The sequence below is a fragment of the Hemitrygon akajei genome, chromosome 1, assembly GCF_048418815.1.
Source record: "Hemitrygon akajei chromosome 1, sHemAka1.3, whole genome shotgun sequence".
Taxonomy (NCBI): domain Eukaryota; kingdom Metazoa; phylum Chordata; class Chondrichthyes; order Myliobatiformes; family Dasyatidae; genus Hemitrygon; species Hemitrygon akajei.
This window is the reverse complement of record NC_133124.1, coordinates 13854702-13878074: the sequence shown is the minus strand read 5'-3', so window position 1 is coordinate 13878074 and position 23373 is coordinate 13854702. Positions and strand designations below refer to the sequence as shown.

General features: G+C 41.9%; 1 protein-coding gene across 1 annotated transcript in view; it reads right to left on the bottom strand.

Annotated features, from left to right (window-relative positions):
* Positions 1-22330, bottom strand: part of LOC140729972 (tumor necrosis factor receptor superfamily member 11B-like) — a 59255-nt gene extending 36925 nt beyond the window's left edge. The window contains exon 1 of the mRNA XM_073050165.1: positions 22265-22330. Within this exon, the coding sequence (XP_072906266.1) occupies positions 22265-22294 (30 nt within the window). The 5' untranslated portion in view covers positions 22295-22330. The remainder of the gene's footprint in view (positions 1-22264) is intronic.
* Positions 22331-23373: the final 1043 nt, after the last annotated feature.

Below are 23373 nucleotides of genomic sequence, written 5' to 3'. Positions count from 1 at the left end.
GGGGAGGGGTTTACGTGTGATGAACTGGGCTGAATCCACCACTTTTTGTAGTATTTTTCATTCAAGGGCATTGGTGTTTCCATACCAGACCATGATACAACCAGTCAATATACTCTCCACCACACATCTATAGAAGTTTGTTGAAGTCTTAGACATCATGTCAAATCTTTGCAAGCTTTAAGGAAATAGAGGTGTTGTTTTTCAAACTCCCTCCTGGGTATATGCTGATTCAACACCACCTTTGACTTGGCCAACAACAGTGGTGTTGTCGGCAAACTTGAATATGGCATTGGAGCTGTGCTTAGCCTCACAGTCCTAAGTGTGAAGCAAGTAGAGCAGGGGGCTAATCACACAACCTTTGTGCAGATTGTGGAGGCGATGTTGTTGCCGAAATGACTGTGTCTGCAGGTGAGGAAATCAAGGATCTTATTGCACAAGGGGGCATTGAGACTAGGGTCTTGGAGCTTATTGATTAGCTTTGATGGGATGATAATATTGAATGCTGAAATGTGATTGATAGTGAGCATCTTCAGTATTGAGAGAAGAGCCAATGAGAAAACATCTGTTGTAGACCTGTTGTGACGGTCGGCAAATTGGAGCAGATCCAAGTCGCTTCTCAGGCAGGAGTTGATAAGTTTCGTCACCAAACTCTCGAAGCACTTCATCACAGTAGATTAAGTGCTACTGGCTAATAGTCATTGAATCTCCATCCCGAAGTGGAAAGTCCTAACTCACTCAACCAATTCTCATAAGGCATGCTTTTTGGATCCATGCTGCCTCTAAACCTTCCACACCCTTCCTATAATGAGGTGACCAGAACTGAGTACGATTCTCCAAGTGTGGTCTAACCAGTTTTATAGAGCAACATTACCGCACAGCTCTTAAACTTAATCCTCCAAATAATGAAAGCCAGTGCACCATACACATTGTTAACCAGCCCATCATCTTGTGCAGCAGCTTTGAGGGATCTATGAACTCAAGATCCCTTTATTCCACCACACTGCTCCAATTGGAGCTTGGAAGCCCAAGAAGGCGTAGTTCACTTAGGTTCACCAATTGAATAGAAAAGGCAATGACTTTAGAGTTTGGAGCTGTTTGGAGCTGTTTGGGGTTTTGACCAGTGTCTAATCGTAGAGATCAAATGCTTGAAAAGACAAATCCCTCAGGTCCATGGACTGAGTAGAAAGACAGCGACTTGCGACAGTTTGGAGCTTTGAGCATCACCTAAGCAGCGGTTGGGATTGATTGGCAAGAACAAACTAAAGTAAGGCAGGGGCAAGCAGAGCGGCCATTGTCAGAGCGGCCATCTTTGGAGTGGACAGAGCTAGAGTGGGATTTTGAGGCTTCAGTTAGAGAGGGCGAGAGAAGCTGTAGGTAAAGATTTTTTTTCTCCCCCACAGTTGATTGTTTTTCCCTCTTTATAGTTGCCCAATGTGGAACATGGCAGGCAGGATAGTGGAATGTTCTGCTTGCAGGATGTGGGGAGACCGTAAGACCATAAGATATAGGAGCAGAATTAAGCCACTTGTTCAATCGAGTTTGCACTGCCATTTCATCATGGCTGATCCAATTTTCCTCTCAGCCCCAATCTCATGTTTTCTCCCTGTATCCCTTCAGGCCCTAATGACTTGGCTACCACAGCTGCCTGTAGCAATGAATTCCACAGATTGGCCACTCTGGTTAAAGAAATTCCTCCTCATCTCCACTCTAAAAGGATGCCCCTCTATTCTGAGGCTGTGTCACCTGGTCTAAGACTCTCCCACCATAGGAAACATCCTCTGCACATCCACTCTGTCAAGGCCTTTCACCATTCAACAGATTTCAATAATTTCAATTTAAATTTTTCTGAATTCCAGTGAATACAGGCCTTTTATATGACGCTTTTCATATGATAGAATTTTGTGGGGGTGAACACTTTGTATCTAGTTTCAAAACATGCTATTAGTTTCAAAGCTAATATGCAAAAAATATAGACCTGGCCTTTGGGTGGAGATGCAAAGTTGGAGGAAATCCAATTTTGATGGTATCAGTATGGATTGGGTTAAGTTGTCTTCCAGCAAAGGTCTATGTGGTAAGTAGGAGGCCTTCAGAAGTGAAGTTTTCGAGAGCACAAAGTTTTTATGTGTGTGTCGGAATAAAAGGTAAAGAAAACAGATTTGGGGAACACGAGTGAATCTGCAGATGCTGGAAATAAATAAATGCTGTTCCATAGATGCTGTCTGGCCTGCTGAGTTCTGCCAGCATTTACAGATTTGGGGAACCTTTGTTTACAAGAGATATTGTGGCCCTGGGTAAGAGAAAAAGGAGATACGTAGCAGGTATAGGCAAGTAGGAACAAATGAGGTGATAATAGAGTATAAGAAAGGCAGGAGAACACATAAGGAAGAAATCAGGAGGGCTAAAAGAAGGCATAAGCTTGCCTTAACAGACGTGAAGGAGAATCCTAAGCGATTCTACAGATACTTTAAGAACAAAAGGATTGCAAAGGACAAAATCGGTCCTCGTAAGTTCATAGTGGTAATCCATGCGCGAAGCCAGAAGAGATGGGGGAGATCTTAAATGTATTTTTTGCATCTATATTTACTCAGGAGACAGAGTCTATTGAGTCCACAGAACTAAGGCAAAGCAGCATCAACTTCACGGTCTCTGTACAGATTATCGAGCAGGAGGTATAAGCTGTCTTGAGGCAAATTAGTGTAGGTAAATCCCCAGGGCGTGACAAGGTGTTCCCTTGGACTTGACAGGAAACAAGTGCAGAAATTGCTGGGGCCCTAGCAGAGATATTTAACTCATCCTTAGTGACAGCTGAGGGGCCAGAGGACTGGAGGATAGTCAATGTTGTTTTGCTGTTTAAGAATAGACTGGTGAGCCTGGCATCAGTAGTGGGAAAGTTATCAGAAGGCATTCCAAGGAACCAGATATATGAGTGTTTGGATAAACAGGGACTGATTAAGCATAGTCAGCATGGCTTTGTGTATTGTAGATTGCACCTAACTCTTACAGAGTTTTTCGAGGAAATTACCAGGAATTGATGAAGGCAAGACAGTGCATGTTGTTTGCAGTGCAAGGCATTTAACTAGGTTCTGCATGGCTTTGTGCGTGGTAGGTCATGTTTAACAAATATATTAGAGTTTTTCGAGGAGGTTACCAGGAAAGTGGACTTCAGTGAGGCCTTTGACAAGGTCTCGCATGGGAGGTTAGTTAGGAAGATTCAGTCACTAGGTATACATGGAGAGGTAGTAAATTGGATTTGACATTGGCTCAATGGAAGAAGCCAGAGAGTGGTAGTGGAGGATTGCTTCTCTGAGTGGAGGCCTGTGACTAGTGGTGTGTCACAGGGATCAGTTCTGGTTCCATTGTATTTTGTCATCTATATCAATAATGCTTATTTATTTATATTTATTGTTTCTTTCCTTTTCTTTTTTATTTGCCCAGTTTGTTGGCTTCTGCACACTGGTTGTTTGCTCGTCCAGTCTTTCATTTGTTATAACATATATATAATAACATATATATAACAATCACAGCACGGAAACAGGCCATCTCGGCCCTCCTAGTCCGTGCCGAACTCTTAATCTCACCTAGTCCCACCTACCCGCACTCAGCCCATAACCCTCCACTCCTTTCCTGTCCATATACCTATCTAATTCTACCTTAAATGACACAACTGAACTGGCCTCTACTACTTCTACAGGAAGCTCATTCCACACAGCTATCACTCTCTAAGTAAAGAAATACCCCCTCGTGTTTCCCTTAAACTTTTGCCCCCTAACTCTCAAATCATGTCCTCTCGTTTGAATCTCCCCTACTCTCAATGGAAACAGCCTATTCACGTCAACTCTATCTATCCATCTCAAAATTTTAAATACCTCGATCAAATCCCCCCTCAACCTTCTACGCTCCAATGAATAGAGACCTAACTTGTTTAACCTTTCTCTGTAACTTAAGTGCTGAAACCCAGGTAACATCCTAGTAAATCGTCTCTGCACTCTCTCTAATTTATTGATATCTTTCCTATAATTCGGTGACCAGAACTGTACACAATATTCCAAATTTGGCCTTACCAATGCCTTGTACAATTTTAACATTACATCCCAACTTCTGTACTCAATGCTCTGATTTATAAAGGCCAGCGTTCCAAAAGCCTTCTTCACCACCCTATCTACATGAGTCTCCACCTTCAGGGAACTATGCATTGTTATTCCTAGATCTCTCTGTTCCACTGCATTCCTCAATGCCCTACCATTTACCCTGTATGTTCTATTTGGATTATTCCTGCCAAAATGTAGAACCTCACACTTCTCAGCATTAAACTCCATCTGCCAACGTTCAGCCCATTCTTCTAACTGGCATAAATCTCCCTGCAAGCTTTGAAAACCCACCTCATTATCCACAACACCTCCTACCTTAGTATCATCGGCATACTTACTAATCCAATTTACCACCCCATCATCCAGATCATTTATGTATATTACAAACAACATTGGGCCCAAAACAGATCCCTGAGGCACCCCGCTAGTCACCGGCCTCCATCCCGATAAACAATTATCCACCACTACTCTCTGGCATCTCCCATCTAGCCACTGTTGCTACATTGGCCTTCATAAATCAAAGTACAGGAGCTGGGATTTTATGTTGAAGTTGTTTAAGACATTGGTGAAGCCTAATTTGGAGTTTTGTGTTTTGGTCACCTACCTACAGGGAAAATGTAAACAAGATTGAAAGAATACAGAGAAAATTTACAAGGATATTGTCGGGTCCGGAGGATCTGAGTTATAAGGAAAGATTGAATAGGTTAGGACTGTATTCTTTAGAACACAAGATTGAAAGGAGATTTGACAGAGGTGTACAAAATTATGAGGGATACGGATATGGTAAATGCAGGCAGGCGCTTCCTCTGAGGTTGGGCGGGACTACAATCAGAGGTCATGGGTTAAGGGTAGATGGTGAAAAGTTTAATAGGAACATGAGGGGAATCTTCTTCACTCAGAGGGTTGTGAGATTGTGGAATGAGCTGCCAGCGAAAGTGGTGCATGCAAGCTCGATTTCAGCGCTTAAAATAAGTTTTTATAGGTAAGTGGATGGCAGGGGTATGGAGGGCTGTGGTCTGCGTGCAGGCGGAGTAGGCAGTTTCAATGGCTTGGCACAGGCTAGGTAGGCTGAAGGCTGTGTTTCTGTACTGTACTTTTCTATGACTCTAGGGCCCTGTGACTGCTAAAAATCCTGTCATTAACCTTGTACTCTACCTTCAAGTTCGATCTTCGAAAGTATTTCACTTCAATCTCCTTTGGATTGAACTTCATCTGCCACTTCTCAGTCCTGCTCTGCAACCCGTCCGTATCTCATTTTAATCTACAGCTGCCTTCCACACTGTTCACAACATCTCCATCCTAGTTGACCAGAGTACAATTATCACTTAGCTTAAAGTGTAGCATCTACCTTCCTTTCGCTGGTTTAGTTTGTCTTCTACACAGATGGAATTATCAATAATCTGTGCGCTCAAGATTTAATTAGAGATTATTAAGTCATTTTACCAGAAGGGCTGAAAATGTCAGTCTTGGGTGCTCCATTTATTAAAAATATTCATTCAAAAGAGTTTAAAATTCTCTCCTTACACAAATGAGTTTATGTCGGTGCCAGGTAATGCAGGACTAAGATAAATACATAATATAACATATACAGTACATAGATTGAATGTAGCATGTCAATAAAGTGACGCTAGGCACAGGAGTGTCTGTACACAAGGTGACTGACAGGAAATGATAAAGAAGGGGTGGTTGGGGGTGTGAAGGGGAGGGTTAATGGGCAGAGGGGTTGATCATTCTTACTGCTTGGGGAAAGTAACTGTTTTTGAGTCTGGTGGTCCTGGCAGTGGGTGCTATGTAGTCTCCTCTCTGATGGGAGAGGGACAAAGTCCATGAGCAGGGTGGAATCCTTCATGATGTTACTGGCCTTTTTCCTGGCACTCTTCTGTATATGCTCTGTGTCCTCTATGGCAGGTAGCAGAATGTGGTGAACTATATATACCTGTCTGGACACGCCCCCCCCACACCCATCTGACTGCTCCTGTGGCTCCTCCCACAGACCCCTGTATAAAGGCGATTGGAGGCACTGCTCCTCCCTCAGTCTCCAGGATGTTGTGTGATGATCTCTTGCTGCTGACTGCTCTCTTCCAGCTAATAAAAGCCTATCACTCTCCTCACGTCTCCGAGAGTTATTGATGGTGCATCACAGAAGATGTGACTATTCCAAGCTTCTTGACATATATAGGAAACAGGACAATACTATAATTCCCTCCCTCTCCCTTCCCCCATCCCGCCTTCACTCTGTCTCCTCTTCTAGCTGCCTATCACCTCTCTCATGACTCTGCCTTCTTCTACTACCCATAGTGCTTTCCCCTTAGATTCCTTCTTCACCTCTACTGCCTATCCCCTCCATGCTTCCCCTCCCCCACCCCTTGATCTTTCCTCTGATTGGTTTTTCACCTTCCACCCTCCCCCCACCTTCGTTATAGGGCCCCTGCCCCCTCCTTCTTTAGTCCTGACGAAGGATCTCGGCCCGAAACATTGACTGCTCCTTTCAACAGATGCTGCCCGACCTGCTGAGTTCATCCAGCGTTTTTGTGTGTCTTGGCTATACAAGGACAGGCCCTTCAGTCCACAATTTTGTGCCAAGAAGAAGAGGCTTCTGAGACAGAAGCAGGAACAGAGCAAGATGAAGATGAGAACAGAAGTTTCTGGGCAGTGAAATAAACTTTCAATCTTGTAAACAATTTTGTTTCTTGTTGTCAATAACCAACACAGTCCAAGGATGTGCTGGGACAGCCTACAAGTATTGCCATGCTATGCACCAACATAGCACACACACTGTTTACTAACATGTATGTCTCTGGGATTCCGGCAGAACTTGAATCACCCAGTGGAAAACCACAAGGTTTGGGTTATTTACCAAGAAGATGATGATGTGGTATGTTTTTGTTCGAGAGCATTCCAATATATAGGAGCAGGAGGTGTTGAAAACATTTTGGGAGATTAATTATAAGGCAAAATTAATCAGATAAAAGCAGGACTCTTGACAGAAAGGCACAGCTAGAGTAGATTGTAAAATACTTTTACCCAGGGTGGAAATGCCAAATAGAAACCAGAGCTGGGACTTTTCTCTTTGGAGCATAGAAGAATGAGAGGGGACTTGATAGAGGTCTACAAGGTTATGAGAGGCATAGATAGGGTGGATAGTCAGTACCTGTTTCCCAGGGCACCAATAGCAAACACCAGAGGGCATATGTACAAAATTAAGGTGGCAAAGTTTAGGGGGGACATCAGGGGTAAGTTTTTTACACAGAAGGTTGTGAGTGCCTGGAATGACTTGCCAGGGATGGTGGTGGAGGCTAAAGCATTAGGGGTATTTAAGAGCCTCTTGGACAGGCACATGGATGAAAGAAAAATGGAGGGTTATGGGGTAGTGTGGGTTTAGTACTTTTTTAAAGGATTATATGGGTCAGCAACACATGGAGGGCTGAAGTGCTTGTACTGTGCCGTAGTCTTCTATGGTTCTATATAGGGAATAGCCTCAGCATGTGAAGGGAAAAGATTAAATAAGAATTGAAAGTCAAGCTTGTTTTTATATGCAAAGAGTGGTTCAGAGTCTTTGCATATAAACATGTAATATGTTGCAAAGAATGGTGGTAGAAGCAGATACAATTATCACCATTGTCATTATGTGCCGTGACGTATGATGTGGGTGTTCATGGTCTTTCCATGACCATGATTTTTCTTGGCAAAACTTCCGACAGAAGTGGTTTGCCATTGCCTTCTTCTGGGCAGTGTCTTTACAAGACAGGTGACCCTAGTCATTATCAATACTCTTCAGAGGTTTTCTGCCTGGTGTCAGTGGTTACAAAACCACAATTTGTGTTGTGTCCCAGCTGCTGATACAACCATACGACCATCTACTACCTAATGCCATGGCTTTTTGTGACCCTGACCAGGGTGGGGGGTTGCTAAGCAAATGCTACACTTTGCCCAAGGAAGACCTTGCCTTTTAGACAGATAAATGAACTGATGGAGATTAGAAGGATATGGACTAATTATATTCCGATGGGATTTGGTTAGAATGGCATCATAGTTGGTACAGACTTCATTGGCACAAGGGCCAATCCTACGTATCTGTGGAGACAGTCTACTTTTAGTATGCCCACAATCCAGGACATGCTCTCTTCAATATTCAAGATTCATGATTCAAGATAATTTAATATAATTTCCAGTGCATGAATTGTTAAATTAATTGTTACTCTGGATCCAATGCAGAACAAATAAATACAATAAGATAAAGAACACAATAAAAAAAACACAATAAATATAAATACATAATTCTTTTCTCATTATTACTATCATAGAGGGCTACAAAAGCTTGAAGACACATTCAATGTTTTAGAGTTATATGGTCACAGAAAACTACAGAACATACACAGGGCCTTCGACCCATCTAGCTTGTGCCAAAACATTGTTCTTACTAGTCCCATTGATATGTACCAAGACTATACCCTCCCATAGCCCTCTAATCCATGTATCTCTCCAAATTTCTCTTAAAAGCTGAAATTGAACACACATCCACCACACTTGATATTGGAGAGGTAGAGGAGGTTGAGCATGGTGTATCTATGTATTTCAATGAAGAAGTATCATAGGAAAGGCCAAGGAGGTCAGGGCATGGATCAACACATGGAATAATGATACTGTAGCCATTAGTGAGACTTGGTTGCAGGAGGGGCAGGACTGGTAGCTTAATATTCCAGGGTTCCACTGTTTTAGACTTGACGAGTGGCAGAGATTAAAGGGTGATTGGGTAAATGTCACAGCAGTGCTCAGTCAGAACGGACTGGAGAATTCATCCAGTGAGGTGTTATGGGTGAAACTAAGGAACAGGAAATGTGTGACCACACTAATGGGGCTATATTACAGACCACCCAACTGTCCGAGGGATTCAGAGGAACAAATTTGTAGACAGATCACAGGTGGCTGCAGAAACATAAGGTTGTTATTGTAGGTGGTTTTAACTCTCCAAATATTGACTGGGAATTCCATACTGTTAAAGGACTAAATGGGATAGAATTTGTCAAATGTGTTCAGGATAGTTTCCTTAATCAATACTTAGAAGTTCCAACTAGAGAGAGTGCAATACCTGATCTGCTATTAGGAAATGAGACACGATAGGTGGTAGAAGTTTGTGTAGGGGAACACTTTGCATCTTGTGATCTAATGCCATTAGTTTTAAGGAAGTTACAGAAAAAGATAGGGTTGAGATCTGTGGGTTGAGATTCTAAATTGGAGAAAGGCCAAGAGTGGATTGGGAGAGGCTGTTTTCTGGCAAAAATGTACTTGGTGAGTGGGAGGCTTTTAAAAGTGTTGAAGAAAAGAGTTTTGATATTCTTGTCAGAATGAAAGGCAAGTTTCGGGAACATTGTGCGCAGTAACACACTGAGGAATGCAGTAAAACTGAGGGATATGAGAATACAAATCCATAATTCATTGAAAGGGGCACTGCAGAGAGACACAATTGTATAGAAATCTTCGTAAAGAGTTATGGATCTTTATGTAGTCTTGCTGAAGAGTCTTGGCCCGAAACATTGACTGTACTCTTTTCCATAGATACTGCCTGGCCAATCAAGAAATTGGTACTTTTTTACATTCTACTTGGTCTTGTTCTAAAATTCAACCTTTTTGGACAAATTTAAGAGTTTTACTGGAACAAATTATTGGAACACAACTTCCACATAACCCAACATTATATTTATAAGGTGATATTGAAGGGATAAAACCGAAACCCAAATTGAATAAATATCAGAAAGAATTCATAAAAATTGCATTGGCAGTAGCCAAAAAGGCTATTGCAGTTACTCGAAAATCGGATTCATACTTAAGTATAGATCGTTGGAAGAACGAAATTTCCAGCTGTATTCCACTTGAAAAAATTACTTATAATTTAAGAGATAAATATGAAACATTTCTGAAAATTTGGCGCCCTTATTTACAAATGACAGGATTAAATATATAGGTGCTCCGAAGATAAAATAATTGGTTATTTAGGGAAAGAAATAAATATATATACTAAAGCTATTATGAACTCCGTGGAGCATGTGGGGATCTTCTGATATCCAGGCATTCTTTCTTTCTGTCCTGACGAAGGGTCTTGGCCCGAAACGTCGACAACGCTTCTCCCTATAGATGCTGCCTAGCCTGCTGTGTTCTACCAGCATTTGTGTGTGTTATTCTTTCTTTCTTTCTTCTCCTCTTTCTTTTTCTTTATTTCTATAGGGATATGTTAGGGGGGAGGGGGGAATGGTTGATAATTTAAAAAAAAAATTTCTTCTTCTTTCTGTAATCATTTGAAAACTCAATTAAAATTTTTTAAAAAAAGATACTGCCTGGCCTGCTGAGTTCCTCCAGCATTTTGTGTGTGTTGCTTTGGATTTCCAGCATCTGCAGATTTTCCCTTGTTTGTATTCTAATATCCCTTTGTTTTATATTTCTCCCTTTTACTTTGCAGCATAGAGAGGATTAGATAAAAGTACAGACGGGACAAGTGAAGCTATTGTTGGGAGCGGGCCAGTGGTGAGAGGAAGTGTGTTAGGCTCAAAGGAGGTTTCCACTTGGAAGAGATGTTGCTCTGGGTAAGTTGTCTGGCTAAGTTTCCCTTTTTTCTTACTGTGTCAGGGGTAGTTGGTGTAGTTTAAATAGCCATTGTGAGTTCTTCATGCTGGACGTTGGAGCCCTGGGAGTCCCAGAGCCTCCCAGGGAACTACATGTGTGTGAAGTGCATCCAGATAAAGCTCCTTGAAGACTGCACTAGGGATCTGGAACAGCAGATGGCTGACCTTTGGCTTGTATGGGAGAGTGAGGAGATAATCGATCAGAGTTACAGTTAAGTAGAAACCCTGAGGCTGCAGGTGGCGAGTGCCTGGATGACTGTTAGGAGAAGTAATGGGACGGTAAACAGGTAGTTATCACCTGTGGCCATTCCCCTCAATAATACTATTTTTGGATACTATTGTGGGGGATGACGTCCCAAGAGAACGCTACAGAGACCATGTTACTGGCACTGAGCATGGATCTGTGGTGCAGAGGGAAAGAGAATGAAGAGTGGAATGGTAGAGATAGGGGACTCATTAGTGTGGGGAACAGACAGGAGATGCTGTGGACATGAACAGGACACCCGAATGATATGTTGCCTCCCAGATGCCAGGGTCAGGGACATCTTGGATCACGTCCACAGCATTTTGGAGAGGGAGGGTGAGCAGCCAGTCTTGGTATGTATTGGTACCAATGACATAGGAAGGAAAAGCAAAGAGGCCCTGAAGAGAGAATTTAGAGAGCTAGGTAGAAAGCTGAGAAGCAGGACCTCTCGGGTAGTAATTTCTGGATTGCTACCTGGGCCGTGTGCCAGTGAGGGTAGAAACAGGATGATTTGGCAGATAAATGCATGGCTGAGAAGCTGGTGCAGGGGGCAGGGCTTCAGGTTCTTGGATCAATTGGGATCTCTTCTGGGGGAGGTGTGACCTGCACAAAAGGGATGGGTTGCACCTGAACCCAAGGGGTCCAATATTCTCATGGGCAGATTTGTTAGAGCTGTTGGGGAGGGTTTAAATTAATTTGACAGGAGGGTGGGAACTGGAGTGAAGGGACTCAGGATAAGACGGATGGTAAAAAAGCAAAGTTAGTGGGCAGCCAGACTTTTAGGAAGGGCAGGCAGATGACGGGACAAAATTGCAGCCAGCAGGGTGAGTATCAGTGCATTACAGATGCAGAATGAAAAATGGTAGCAAATACAGTACTCAGTGTTACATTTCAATACACGGAGTATAAGAAATAAAGTGGATGATCTTGCTGCACTTTTACAGATTGTCAGGTATGATGTCATTGGCCGTCAATAAATCGTGGCTGAAGGTGGTTGTAGTTGGGAGCTGAATATCCAAGGTTAAACATTGTATCGGAGGAATAGGAAGGTAGGCAGAGGGGGTGGTGCGGCTCTGCTGGTAAAGAATGGCATCAAATCATTAGAAAGATGTGACATGGGACTGGAAGATGTTAAGTCCTTATGCGTTGAGTTAAGAAACTGCAAAGGTAAAGGTGCCTGGCGTCCAAGCCTCCAAACAAAAGACGGGATGAGGACTACAGATTACAACAGGAAATAGGAAAGGCATGTGAAAAAGGGAATGTTATGATAGTCATGGGAGATTTTAAAATGCAGGCAGATCGGGAAAAATCAGGCTGGTAATGGATCTCAAGAGAGTGAGTTTGTTGAATGCCTAAGAGATGGATTTTTAGATCAGTTTGTTGTTGAGCATACCAAGGGACCGGCTTCATTGGATTGGGTGTCATGTAAGGAACTGCAGGCAAATAGGCAGCTTAAGGGAAAGGAATCCTTAGCAGATAGTGATCACTATATGATTGAGTTCAACTTGAAATTTGATACGGAAAATAGTAAAGTCTGATGTAGCAGTATTTCAGAGGAGGAAAGAAGAGATGGCCAAAGAAAATTGGAAGGAGATGGTGTCAGGCGTGACCACAGAGAGACAATGGCTTGAGTTTCTGGGAAAAATGAGGAAGCTGCAGAATAGATGTATTCCAAAAACAAAGAAATGACCAAATAGCAAAACAGTACAACTGTGGCTGACAAGGGAAGTCAAAGTTAATGTAAAAGCAAAAGAGAGGCCATTCTACAAAGCAAAAGTTAGCAGGAAGATCAAGAATTAGGAAGTTTTTACAAACCTAAAGAAAGTAGCTAAAATAATCATTAGGAGGGAATTTTCAGAAAGATTTTGACGAGTTGCCACACATGAGGCTGCTTACCAAGTTAAGAGCCCATGATATTACAAGAAAGTTACTGGTGTGTTTAGAGCATTGGCTGATTGGTAGGAGACAGTGAATGGGAATAAAAAGATCCTTTCTCGGTTGGCTGCCAGTGACGAGTGATGTTCCTCAGGGGTTGGTGTTGGGACCATTGTTTTTTATGCTGTAGATAAATTATTTAACCTTTCAAGGCCTTTCACTATTTCAATGATGTCAACCCTCATTCTTCTGAATTCCAGTGAATACAGCCCCCCAGCGCCATCAGACACTTTTCATATGACGGGACACTCTGGAGTTCCTGGAATTATTTTGATTAACGTCCTTTGAATGCTCTTGGACAAAGTGCCAAACATGAGGCTGCTTACCAAGTGAAGAGCCCGTGTTATGACAGGAAAGTTACTGGCATGGTTAGAGTATTGCCTTATGGGTAGGAGGCAGCTGGTGGGAATAAAAGGATCTTTTTCTGGTTGGCTGCCAGTGATGAGTGGTGTTCCACAGGGGTTGGTGTTGGGACCATTGCTCTTTATGCTGTATATCAATGATCTAGATGATGAAACAGATGATATTTTTGCTAAGTTTGCAGATGATGACGAAGATTGCTGGAGGAGTAGGTAGTGTTGAGGAAACAGTCTATGGGAGGACTTAAACAGATTAAGAGAATGGTGAAGAAAATAACAAATAAGAACATAAGAACATAAGAAATAGGAGCAGGAGTAGGCCATCCAGCCGTTCGAGCCTGTCCCGCTATTCAATAAGATCATGTCTGATTGTCCATTAACTCAGCTCCATCTACCTGCCTTTTCCCCATAACCCTTAAATCCCTTACTATGTAAAAACCTATCTAACTGTTTCTTAAATATATTTAGTGAAGAAGCCTCAACTGCATCCTTGGGCAGAGAATTTCACAGATTCACCACTCTCTGGGAAAAACAGTTTCTCCTCATCTCCGTCCTACATCTTCTTCCCTGAACCTCGAGGCAATGTCCCATAGTTCTAGTCTTACCTACCAATGGAAACAACTTTTCTATTTCTATCTTATCTATCCCTTTCCAAATTTTGTATGTTTCTATAAGATTCCCTCTCATTCTTCTGAATTCCAGAGAGTATAGTCCCAGGTGACTCAATCTCACCTCATTGGTTAACCCCTTCATCCCTGGATTCAACCTGGTGAACCTCCTCTGCACTGCCTCCAAAGCCAGTATATCCTTCCTCAAGTATGGGAACCAAAACTGCACACAGTACTCCTGGTGCAGCCTCACCAAGTACCCTGTATAGTTTCAGCATGACCTCCCTGCTCTTGAATTCAATCCCTCTAGCAATGAAGGCCAACATTCCGTTTGCCCTCTGAATAACCTGTTGTACCTGCAAGCCAACTGTTTCCAATTCGTGCACAAGCACGCCCGTCCCTCTGCACAACAGCATGCTGCAATCTTTCACCGTTTAAATAATAATCTGCTCCTCTATTATTCCTTCCAAAGTGGATGGTCTCACATTTACCAGCGTTGTATTCCACCTGCCAGACCTTGGCCCACTCACTTAACCTATATCCCTCTGCAGACTCTCCACATCCTCTGTACAATTTGCTTTTCCACTCAGTTTAGTGTCATCAGCAAATTTTGATACGCTACACTCAGTCACCTCTTCAAAATCATCAATGTAAATGGTAAACAGCTGCGGACCCAGAACCAACCCCTGCGGTACCCCACTCACCACAAATTGCCAACTGGAGAAACATCCATTTATACCAACTCTCTGCCTTCTATTGGTTAATAAAATACAATGTTGGAAAATGCATGGTCATGCACTTTGGTAGAGGAAATAAATATTTTCTAAAGAGGGATTAAATCCAAATATCTGAGATGCAAAGGGTATTGGGAGTCCTTGTGCAGAATATCCTAAAGGTTAACTTGCAGGTAGAGTCAGTGGTGAGGAAGGCAAAGTGAATGTTAGCATTCATTTCAAGGTCTGGAATATAAGACCAGGAATGCAATGCTGTGGCTTTATAAGACACTGGTGAAGCCTTACCTTGAGTATTGTGAACAGTTTTGGGCTCCTCATCTAAACAAATATGTGCTAGTATTGGGAAGAGCTCAAAGGAGGTTCACCAAAATGATTCTGGGAATGAATGTGTTATCATATGAGGAACGCTTGGTGGCTCTGGGCCTGTACTCACTGGAATTTATAAGAATAAGAGGGCATCTCATTGAAACCTTTCAAATGTTGAAAGGCTTAGAAAGAGTAGGAGTGGAAAGGATACTGATGACGGTGGTGGAGGAGGATACGATAGGGTCTTTTAAGAGAATCCTGAATAGGTACATGGAGCTTAGAAAAATAAAGGGCTATGGGTAATCCTGGGTAGTTTCTAAGCTAAGAACATGATTGGCACAGCGTTGTAGACTGAAGGGCCTGTATCGTGCTATAGGTTTTTGATGTTTCTATCTTTCTATGTTTCCTGTGCTGGGGGAGTCTAGGACAAGAGGGCACAGCCTCAGGATAGAGGGGTGTCCATTTAAAACAGAAATGTAGAAACATAGAAACATAGAAACTACTTAGGGTGACCCATAGCCCACTATTTTTCTAAGCTCCATGTACCTATCCAGGAGTCTCTTAAAAGGTCCTATCATAGCCACCTCCACCACTGTCTCTGTACCTACTTCCAAGCACCTTAAAACTGTGTCCTCTCATGTTAGCCATTTCAGCCCTGGGAAAAAGCCTCTGAATATCCACACAATCAATGCCTCTCATCATCTTATACACCTCTATCAGGTCACCTCTCATCCTCCATCGCTCAAGGAGAAAAGGCTGAGTTCACTCAACCTATTCTCATAAGGCATGCGCCCCAATCCAGGCAACATCCTTGTAAATCTCCTTTGCACTCTTTCTATGGTTTCCATGTCCTTCCTGTAGTGAGGTGACCAAAACTGAGCACAGTACTCCAAGTGGAGTCTGAATAGGGTCCTATATAGCTGCAACATTACCCCTCAGCTTCTAAACTAAATCCCACGATTGATGAAGGCCAATGTGCTGTATGCCTTCTCAACCACAGAGTCAACCTACGCAGCAGCTTTGAGTGTCCTATGAACTCGGAACCCAAGATCCCTCTGATCCTCCACACTGCCAAGAGTCTTACCATTAATACTATATCCTGCCATCATATTTGACTTACCAAAATGAACCACCTCATACTTATCTGGGTTGAACTCCATCTGCCACTTCTCAGCCCAGTTTTGCATCCTATCAATGTCTTGCTGTAACCTCTGACAGCCCTCCACACTATCCACAACACTCACAACCTTTGTGTCATCAGCAAATTTATTAACTCATCCCTCCACTTCCTCATCCAGGTCACATATAAAAATCACGAAGAGTAAGATCCCTGAGGTACACCACTGGTCACCAAACTCCATGCAGAATATGACATGTCTACAACCACTCTTTGCCTTCTGTGGGCAAGCCAATTCTGGATCCACAAAACAATGTCCTCTTGGATCCCATGCCTTATTACTTTCTCAATAAGCCTTGCATGGGGTACTTTATCAAATGCCCTGCTGAAATCTATATACACTACATCTACAGCTCTACCTTCATCAATGTGTTTAGTCACATCCTCAAAAAATTCAATCAGGCTCGTAAGGCACGACCTGCCTTTGACAAAGCCGTGCTGACTATTCCTATTCACATTATGTCTCTCCAAATGTTCATATATCCTGCCTCTCAGGATCTTCTCCATCAACTTATCAACCACTGAAATAAGACACACTTGTCTATAATTTCCTGGGCTTTCTCTACTTCCTTTCTTGAATAAGGGAACAACATCCACAATCCCCTAATCCTCCGGAACCTCCTCAGTCCTCATTGATGATGCAAAATCATCACCAGAGGCTCAGCAATCTCCTCCGTCACCTCCCACAGTAGCCTGGGGTACATCACATCTGGTCCCAGTGACTTATCCAATGATGCTTTTGAAAGCTTCAGCACATCCTCTTTCTTAATATCTAATGCTCCAGCTTTTCAGTTCACTGTAAGTCATCCCTACAATCGCCAAGATCCTTTTCCGTAGTGAATACTGAAGTAAAGTATTAATTAAGTACCTCTGCTATCTCCTCTGGTTCCATACACATTTTTCCACTGTCACACTTGACAGGCCCTATTTTCTCACATTTTATCCTCTTGCTCTTCACGTACTTGTAGAATACCTTGGGGTTTTCCTTAATGCTGTCCATCAAGGCCTTCTCATGGCCTCTTCTGACTCTCCTAATTTCATCCTTAAGCTCCTTCCTGCCGGCTTTATAATTTTCTAGATCTCTATCATTACTTAGTTTTTTGAACCTTTCATAAGAACATAGAACATAGAATAGTACAGCACATTACAGAAAAATAGTTACAGAAAAGTATAACACAGAAACTGGCCCTTCAGCCCATCTTGTCAGTGCCAAACCATTTAAACTATCTGGTTCCATTGCCCTGCACCAGGACCATAGCTCTCCATACCCATTATATCTGTGTACCTATGGAAACCTCTCTTAAGGGCTCGAATCGAGCTCACATGCACCACTTGCACTGGCAGCTCATTCCACACTCTCATGTCCCTCTGATTGGAAAAGCTTTCACTCATTTTCCCCTTAAACATTTCACCTTTCACCCTTAACCCATGTCCTCTTGTAGTCCCACTCAATGTCAGTGGATAAAGGATGCTGCCCGAACTGCTGGGTTCATCCAGCTTGTTTGTACATGTTGATTTGACCACAGCATCTGCAGTTTACTTTGTGTCAGTGGAAAAAGACTGCTTGTATTTATTATGTCTATACCCCTTGTAATTTTGTATATCTCTATCAAATCTCCTTTCAATCTCTGTGTTCCAAGGAATAAAGACTCAGGTCCTCCAGTCCCTGAAACATATTTGTAAATTTTCTCTGTACTCTTTCAACCTTAATGACATCTTTCCTCTAGGTAAGTGACTAAAGCTGAACACAATGCTCCAAATTAGGCCTCACCATCATCTTGTACAACTTCAACATAACATTCCAATCTGCTTAGTCAATACTTTGATTTATGAAGGCCAATCTCCCTGAAAATAAACCTGTTTCTGATTCTGCTTCTTTACATTTGTAGTCTGGCAAACAGAAGGTACAGGGTCACGAAAGCATATACTCAACATTTAAGGAACAGCTCCTTCCCCTGCACCATCAGATTTCTGAACGAACAATTGACCATGTACACTATCTCATTATTTTTTGCTCTCTTTTTGCACTGCTTATTTAATTTAGTTTGCAAATATATATATTTCTTCTTGTAATTTATGAATTTTTAAAATGTATGCATTGCATATATTGCTGCCATAAAACACCAACAGCGACATCCTTAATGGTTAGACTATGAGGAGAGATTGAGTCGCCTGGGACAGTATTCACTGGAATTCAGAAGAATGAGAGGAGATCTTATAGAAACTTATAAAATTATGAAAATCAGGCAGGAGAAATAATAATGGGGGACAAGGAGATTGCAGATGAACTAAATGAGTATTTTGCTTCAGTCTTCACTGTGGAAGACACTAGCAGTGTGCCTGATGTAGTGGTGTGTGAGGAAAGAGAAGTGGGTGCAGTTACTATTACAATGAAGAAGGTGCTCAAAAAGCTGAAAGACTTAAAAGAACATAGTTCACCCAGACCAAATGAACTGCACCCTAAGGTTCTGAAAATGGTAGTGTTAGAGATTGTGGTAGCATTAGAAATGATCTGTCATTAATCATTGGACTCTGGCATGGTTCCAGAAAACTTGAAAATTCCAAATATTACTCCACTCTTTAAGAAAGGAGGAAGGCAGCAGAAAGGAAATTATAGACCAGTTAGCCTGACCTCAGGAGTTGGGAACATTTTAGCGTCAATTGTTAAGGACAACATAATGGAGTACTTGGTGACACAGGACAAGATAGGGCAAAGTCAGCATGGTTTCCTTAAGAGAAAATCCTGCCTTTCAAACCTGTTGAAATTCTTACAAATAGGATAGATGAAGTGGATGCAGTGGATGTTGTACATTTGGACTTTCAGAAGGCCTTTGACAAGGTGCAGCACATGAGGCTGCTTACCAAGTTAAGAGCCCATGGTATTACAGGAAAGGAACTAACATGGTTAGAGCATTGGCTGATTGGAAAAAGGCAGTGAGTGGGAATAAAAGGATCCTTGTCTGGTTGGCTGCCAGTGACTAGTTGTTTTCCACAGGGGTCGGTGTTGGGACCACTTCTTTTTATGCTGTATATAAATGATTTAGATGATGAACTTTGTTGCCAAGTTTGCAGATGATACAAAGATTGTTAGTGTTGAGAAAACAGGTAGGATGCAGAAGGACTTGGACAGATTAGGAGAATGGACAAGAAATTGGAAAATGAAATATAATGTTGGAAAATGCATGGTCATGCATTTTGGTAGTAGAAATAAATGTGTGGACTATTTTCTAAATGGGGAGAAAATCCAAAAATATGAGATGAAAATTTGGAAGTCCTTGTGCAGAACATCCTAAAGGTTAACTTGCAGGTAGAATCAGTGGTGAAGAAGGCAAATACAATGATAGTATTCATTTCAAGAGGTCTAGAATACAAGAGCAGGGATGTGGTGCTGAGGCTTTATAAGGCACTGGTGAGGCCTCACCTTGAGTATTGTGAACAGTTTTGGGCTCCTTATCTTTGAAGAGATGTGTTGGCATTGGAGAGGGTCCAGAGCAGGTTTACAAGGCTGATTCCAGGAAGAAAAGGGTTATCATACGAGGAACATTTGATGGCTCTGGGTCTGTACTCGCTGGAATTTAGAATAATGAGTGAGGATCTCATTGAAAGCTTTAGAATATTGAAAGGCCTAGACAGAATAGATGTGAAAAGGACATTTCCCATGGTGGGAGAGTCTAGGACGAGAGGGAACAGCCTCAGGATAGAGGGGCATCCATTTCTTTAGCCAGAGGGTGGTGAATTTGTGGAATTTGTGCCATGTGCACCTGCGATGATAGGTTCTTGATTGGACATGGCATCAAAGGTTATGGGGAGAAGGCTGGGGAATGAGGTTGAGGAGGAGAGGAAAAAAAGGATCAGGCATGATTGAATGGTGCATCAGACTCATTGGGCCAAATGGCCTACTTTTGCTCCTATGTCTTATGGTCTAAGATTCAGGGAAGTAGATTTAGGATGGAGATGATGAGGAACAGATTTTCCTACGGAGTGGTGAATCTGTGGAATTCTCTGCTCCATGAAGCAGTGGAGGCTAACTCAGTAATTATATTTAAAACAAGGTTGGACAGATTTTTGCATAGTAGGGGAATTAAGGGTTATGGGGAAAAGGCAGATAGGTAGAAATGAGTCCAAGGCAAGTTCAGCCACGACCTTATTGAATGGTGGGGCAGGCTCGATGGGCCAGATGGCCGACTCCTGCTCCTATTTCTTATGTTCTTACATTATTATGTCATGTAGATAGTTCATGAAAGTACTTCTTCTGCTTCTTCGAAATATGTTTCTACTACTAAACTACATACAACTTAGCCCTGTAATTTATATGTTGATGGTGTGTTTTTGGGCTGACTGTGTGATCTAACATTTTGCTGCCTCTAGGGGAAATCAGCGAGATTGAGAGTGGAGTATTTGGCCTAAAGTCAGAGTGCGAACCCATGATTGGATCCATTTCTCCTTACCAACGTAACTGTCGAGCAAGTTTAAAATCAACGAAGATGAGAGAAGAAGGCGGGCAGATGTTTACTGCCCTCTGCCTGACTTTGACTGATCTTCTTCCTCTCCCTCGCTGCAGCTGGAGGAAGGTGCAGGAGTCTTCCTCACATTGCAAGCTGAAGGAGACCCGTTTTGGAGGACACTGTGGTTCACGTTACGTACATTTCTGGTTTCTAGTTATATCTTTTTTTTGCTTTTTTGTGCTATTTGATTGGGGTGTTTTGGTGCAGGCAGGGTCACTTTGGCTCTGTGGCCTTCGGTCAATGAATGACATGGACTAAACTGAATTGAACTGAGCTGAACACTCCTAGATCGTTCCAAGGACTCTGCAGTTTGATGTTCAATATTGAGTGTGTTATTCGCTTGATTTTTTGCATGATTTGTTCATTTTTCCGTGCGTTGGGCGTTGGTGTTTTAGTGTTTCATGGCTGATTGTGAGAGGCCGAATCTCAGGGTTGTACGCTGTATACATACTTCGATCATAAGTGTTCTTTGAATTATGAATCTTTAGAATCTTTGTATATTAAACCTGATTCTGATTCTGAACCATACCATTGAGCCTACAGGGTGAACAAGGTCAAGGTGTAGAGGCTTACAGGACAGCATTCAAACAAAGCATGGAACAATTGACAGTACTCTGGCTGACTTTATAGTAATGAAGATTGATCATTAGTGCTGCTGCGTAAATAAAGTTACCAGAGAGATGCAGCTGGTAGATATGAAGCAGTCTCTTTATTCAATAAAAAGGAGACAGAGCAGGTATCGTATTGAGGCCCTTTTGGATGAAGAGGCCTGTTTGACCCAACATTACATGACATTTCATATGCTAAAGATCAAAGGACAATTCTATATTTACAATGTACGGTATCTACATGCTTCCTTTGAATTATATTTAACGCTCTCTCCTCCTTCTTTGCACCCACACTACAGACGCCCAAGTGACTGTCTGGGTTTCCAATTAACTGCAGTTCATGGCTCTTAGTAACCCATTGACTGCATGTTAAATTTAATCTACACTCCATATTCAGATCTGAAGCTTGGTGGCTGAAGTTAGCTGTTGAAGTTAATAGTTAGTATTTCGCTATATGTCCTAGCGGGCCAAAAAACCTAAAACTACCACCGTGAGGCACTGGAAAGTTTGATTAATACAACAAACCTCTGCTAAACTATCATTCAATTCCTTTATGCCTTTATCTTTTAATACCTCCAAATCTATTACCAGACCTGTAAACTGCAGCAATCATTTTATCATGATTTGAATAAAGATACTTTTTTTAATCAATAACAATATAAAATTTATCCTGCTATGATATTGCAAGTATAACAATAAATCAAGCTTTTTTAAAATTGTTAATGCTTTCAGCCTATTTCAGGTACACATTGTACACAAAGATATAATAGCCAAAAGCATTTCAAAGATTCAAAGTATATTTATCATCAAAGTATGTATACGATACACAAAAATGATATTCATCTTCCCCACAGGCAGCCACCGAACAAAGAAAACCATGGGTCCCGTTCAAAGAAAAACAGTACACAAAGAACAAATGCTGCAAATGGCACTAACATGAGTGAAAAGCACAGAATATAGAGCATTTCACAATAAGGTTATATAAATATGATTGATTCAAAGGGTTATAGCAACAATGGCAGACTTTGTCAAGCGCTTACAAAAGAAAGCCAGTTTAAATGAAATAACCCTCATAGTACTTACCATACAGGTGCAGAAGCAAAATGAAATCATGTTTGTGCACTAACTGAACTGTAAAATGCAATTTCACTGTACATGGGAAGTGTTTTAATAGTTTCTCTCTTTATATTTACACAAGTTGAATTCATGCCAATTCTTTTGATGAAAAATATCAGAAGTTGTCAATTAATCTTAGATTTGCATTTCTTTGGTCCTTTGAAATCTAGGCTGGGCACCAGGAACACAATAAACACAACATGGCTTCCACCTCATTTAAAATGTCAAAAAATTAGAAATAGAAACTAAAAATTTACCTATCGCCAATTCAGCAACTTAGAATGTAAGTCTTAAACACAAGAGAACCTGCAGATGCTGGAAATCCAGAGCAACACACACAAAATGCTGGAGGAACTCAGCAGGCCGGGTAGCATCTATGGAGAGGAATGAACAGTTGACATTTTGGGCTGTGGACCTTGCGGAATGTAAGTCTTGTGGCTAGCAAAAGGGGATTAGTCATGCCAGTCTCGCAAACTCCGTTATTGCAGAAAGAAGGAGAAAGAAGTGGTTGATGAAAAAAAATAATGGAGAGGTTTAATTGCCTCTGATAGTTGGGCAATAAGAGCCAGCAGAAGGCTACAGGGAGTAATTTTCATTTGATATAGGGAGGACTTTTTGTTTTCCTCCCCCAAGACAGAGGAGTCCTAGGTGAGAAGGGTGTTCACAGGAGACATAAGAGACTGCAATCTGCTGGGATCTGTAACAGCACACAATCTGCAGGAAGAACTCAGTGGGTCAAGTGACATTGGACAGATGTAAGAAACTGTTGGCATTTTGGGCCAACACCCTTCATCAGGAGGAGGGGGCTTCATTTGCCCTCTGCATCGGAGGAGGGGCTCTGTGGATTTAGTAAAGAGGACAGGAAGCAGACAATAAATCTGTCTCACCATCAAATCGCAAGGATCACATGTTTATTTACTAATTATTTGTGACACTCAGTGGCCACTTTATTAGGTACATCTATACACCAGCTCATTAATGTAAGTATCTAATCAGCCAATCATTTGCCAGCAACTCAATGCAAAAAAGCATGCTGACATGGTCAAGAGGTTCATTTGTTGTTCAGAACAGACATC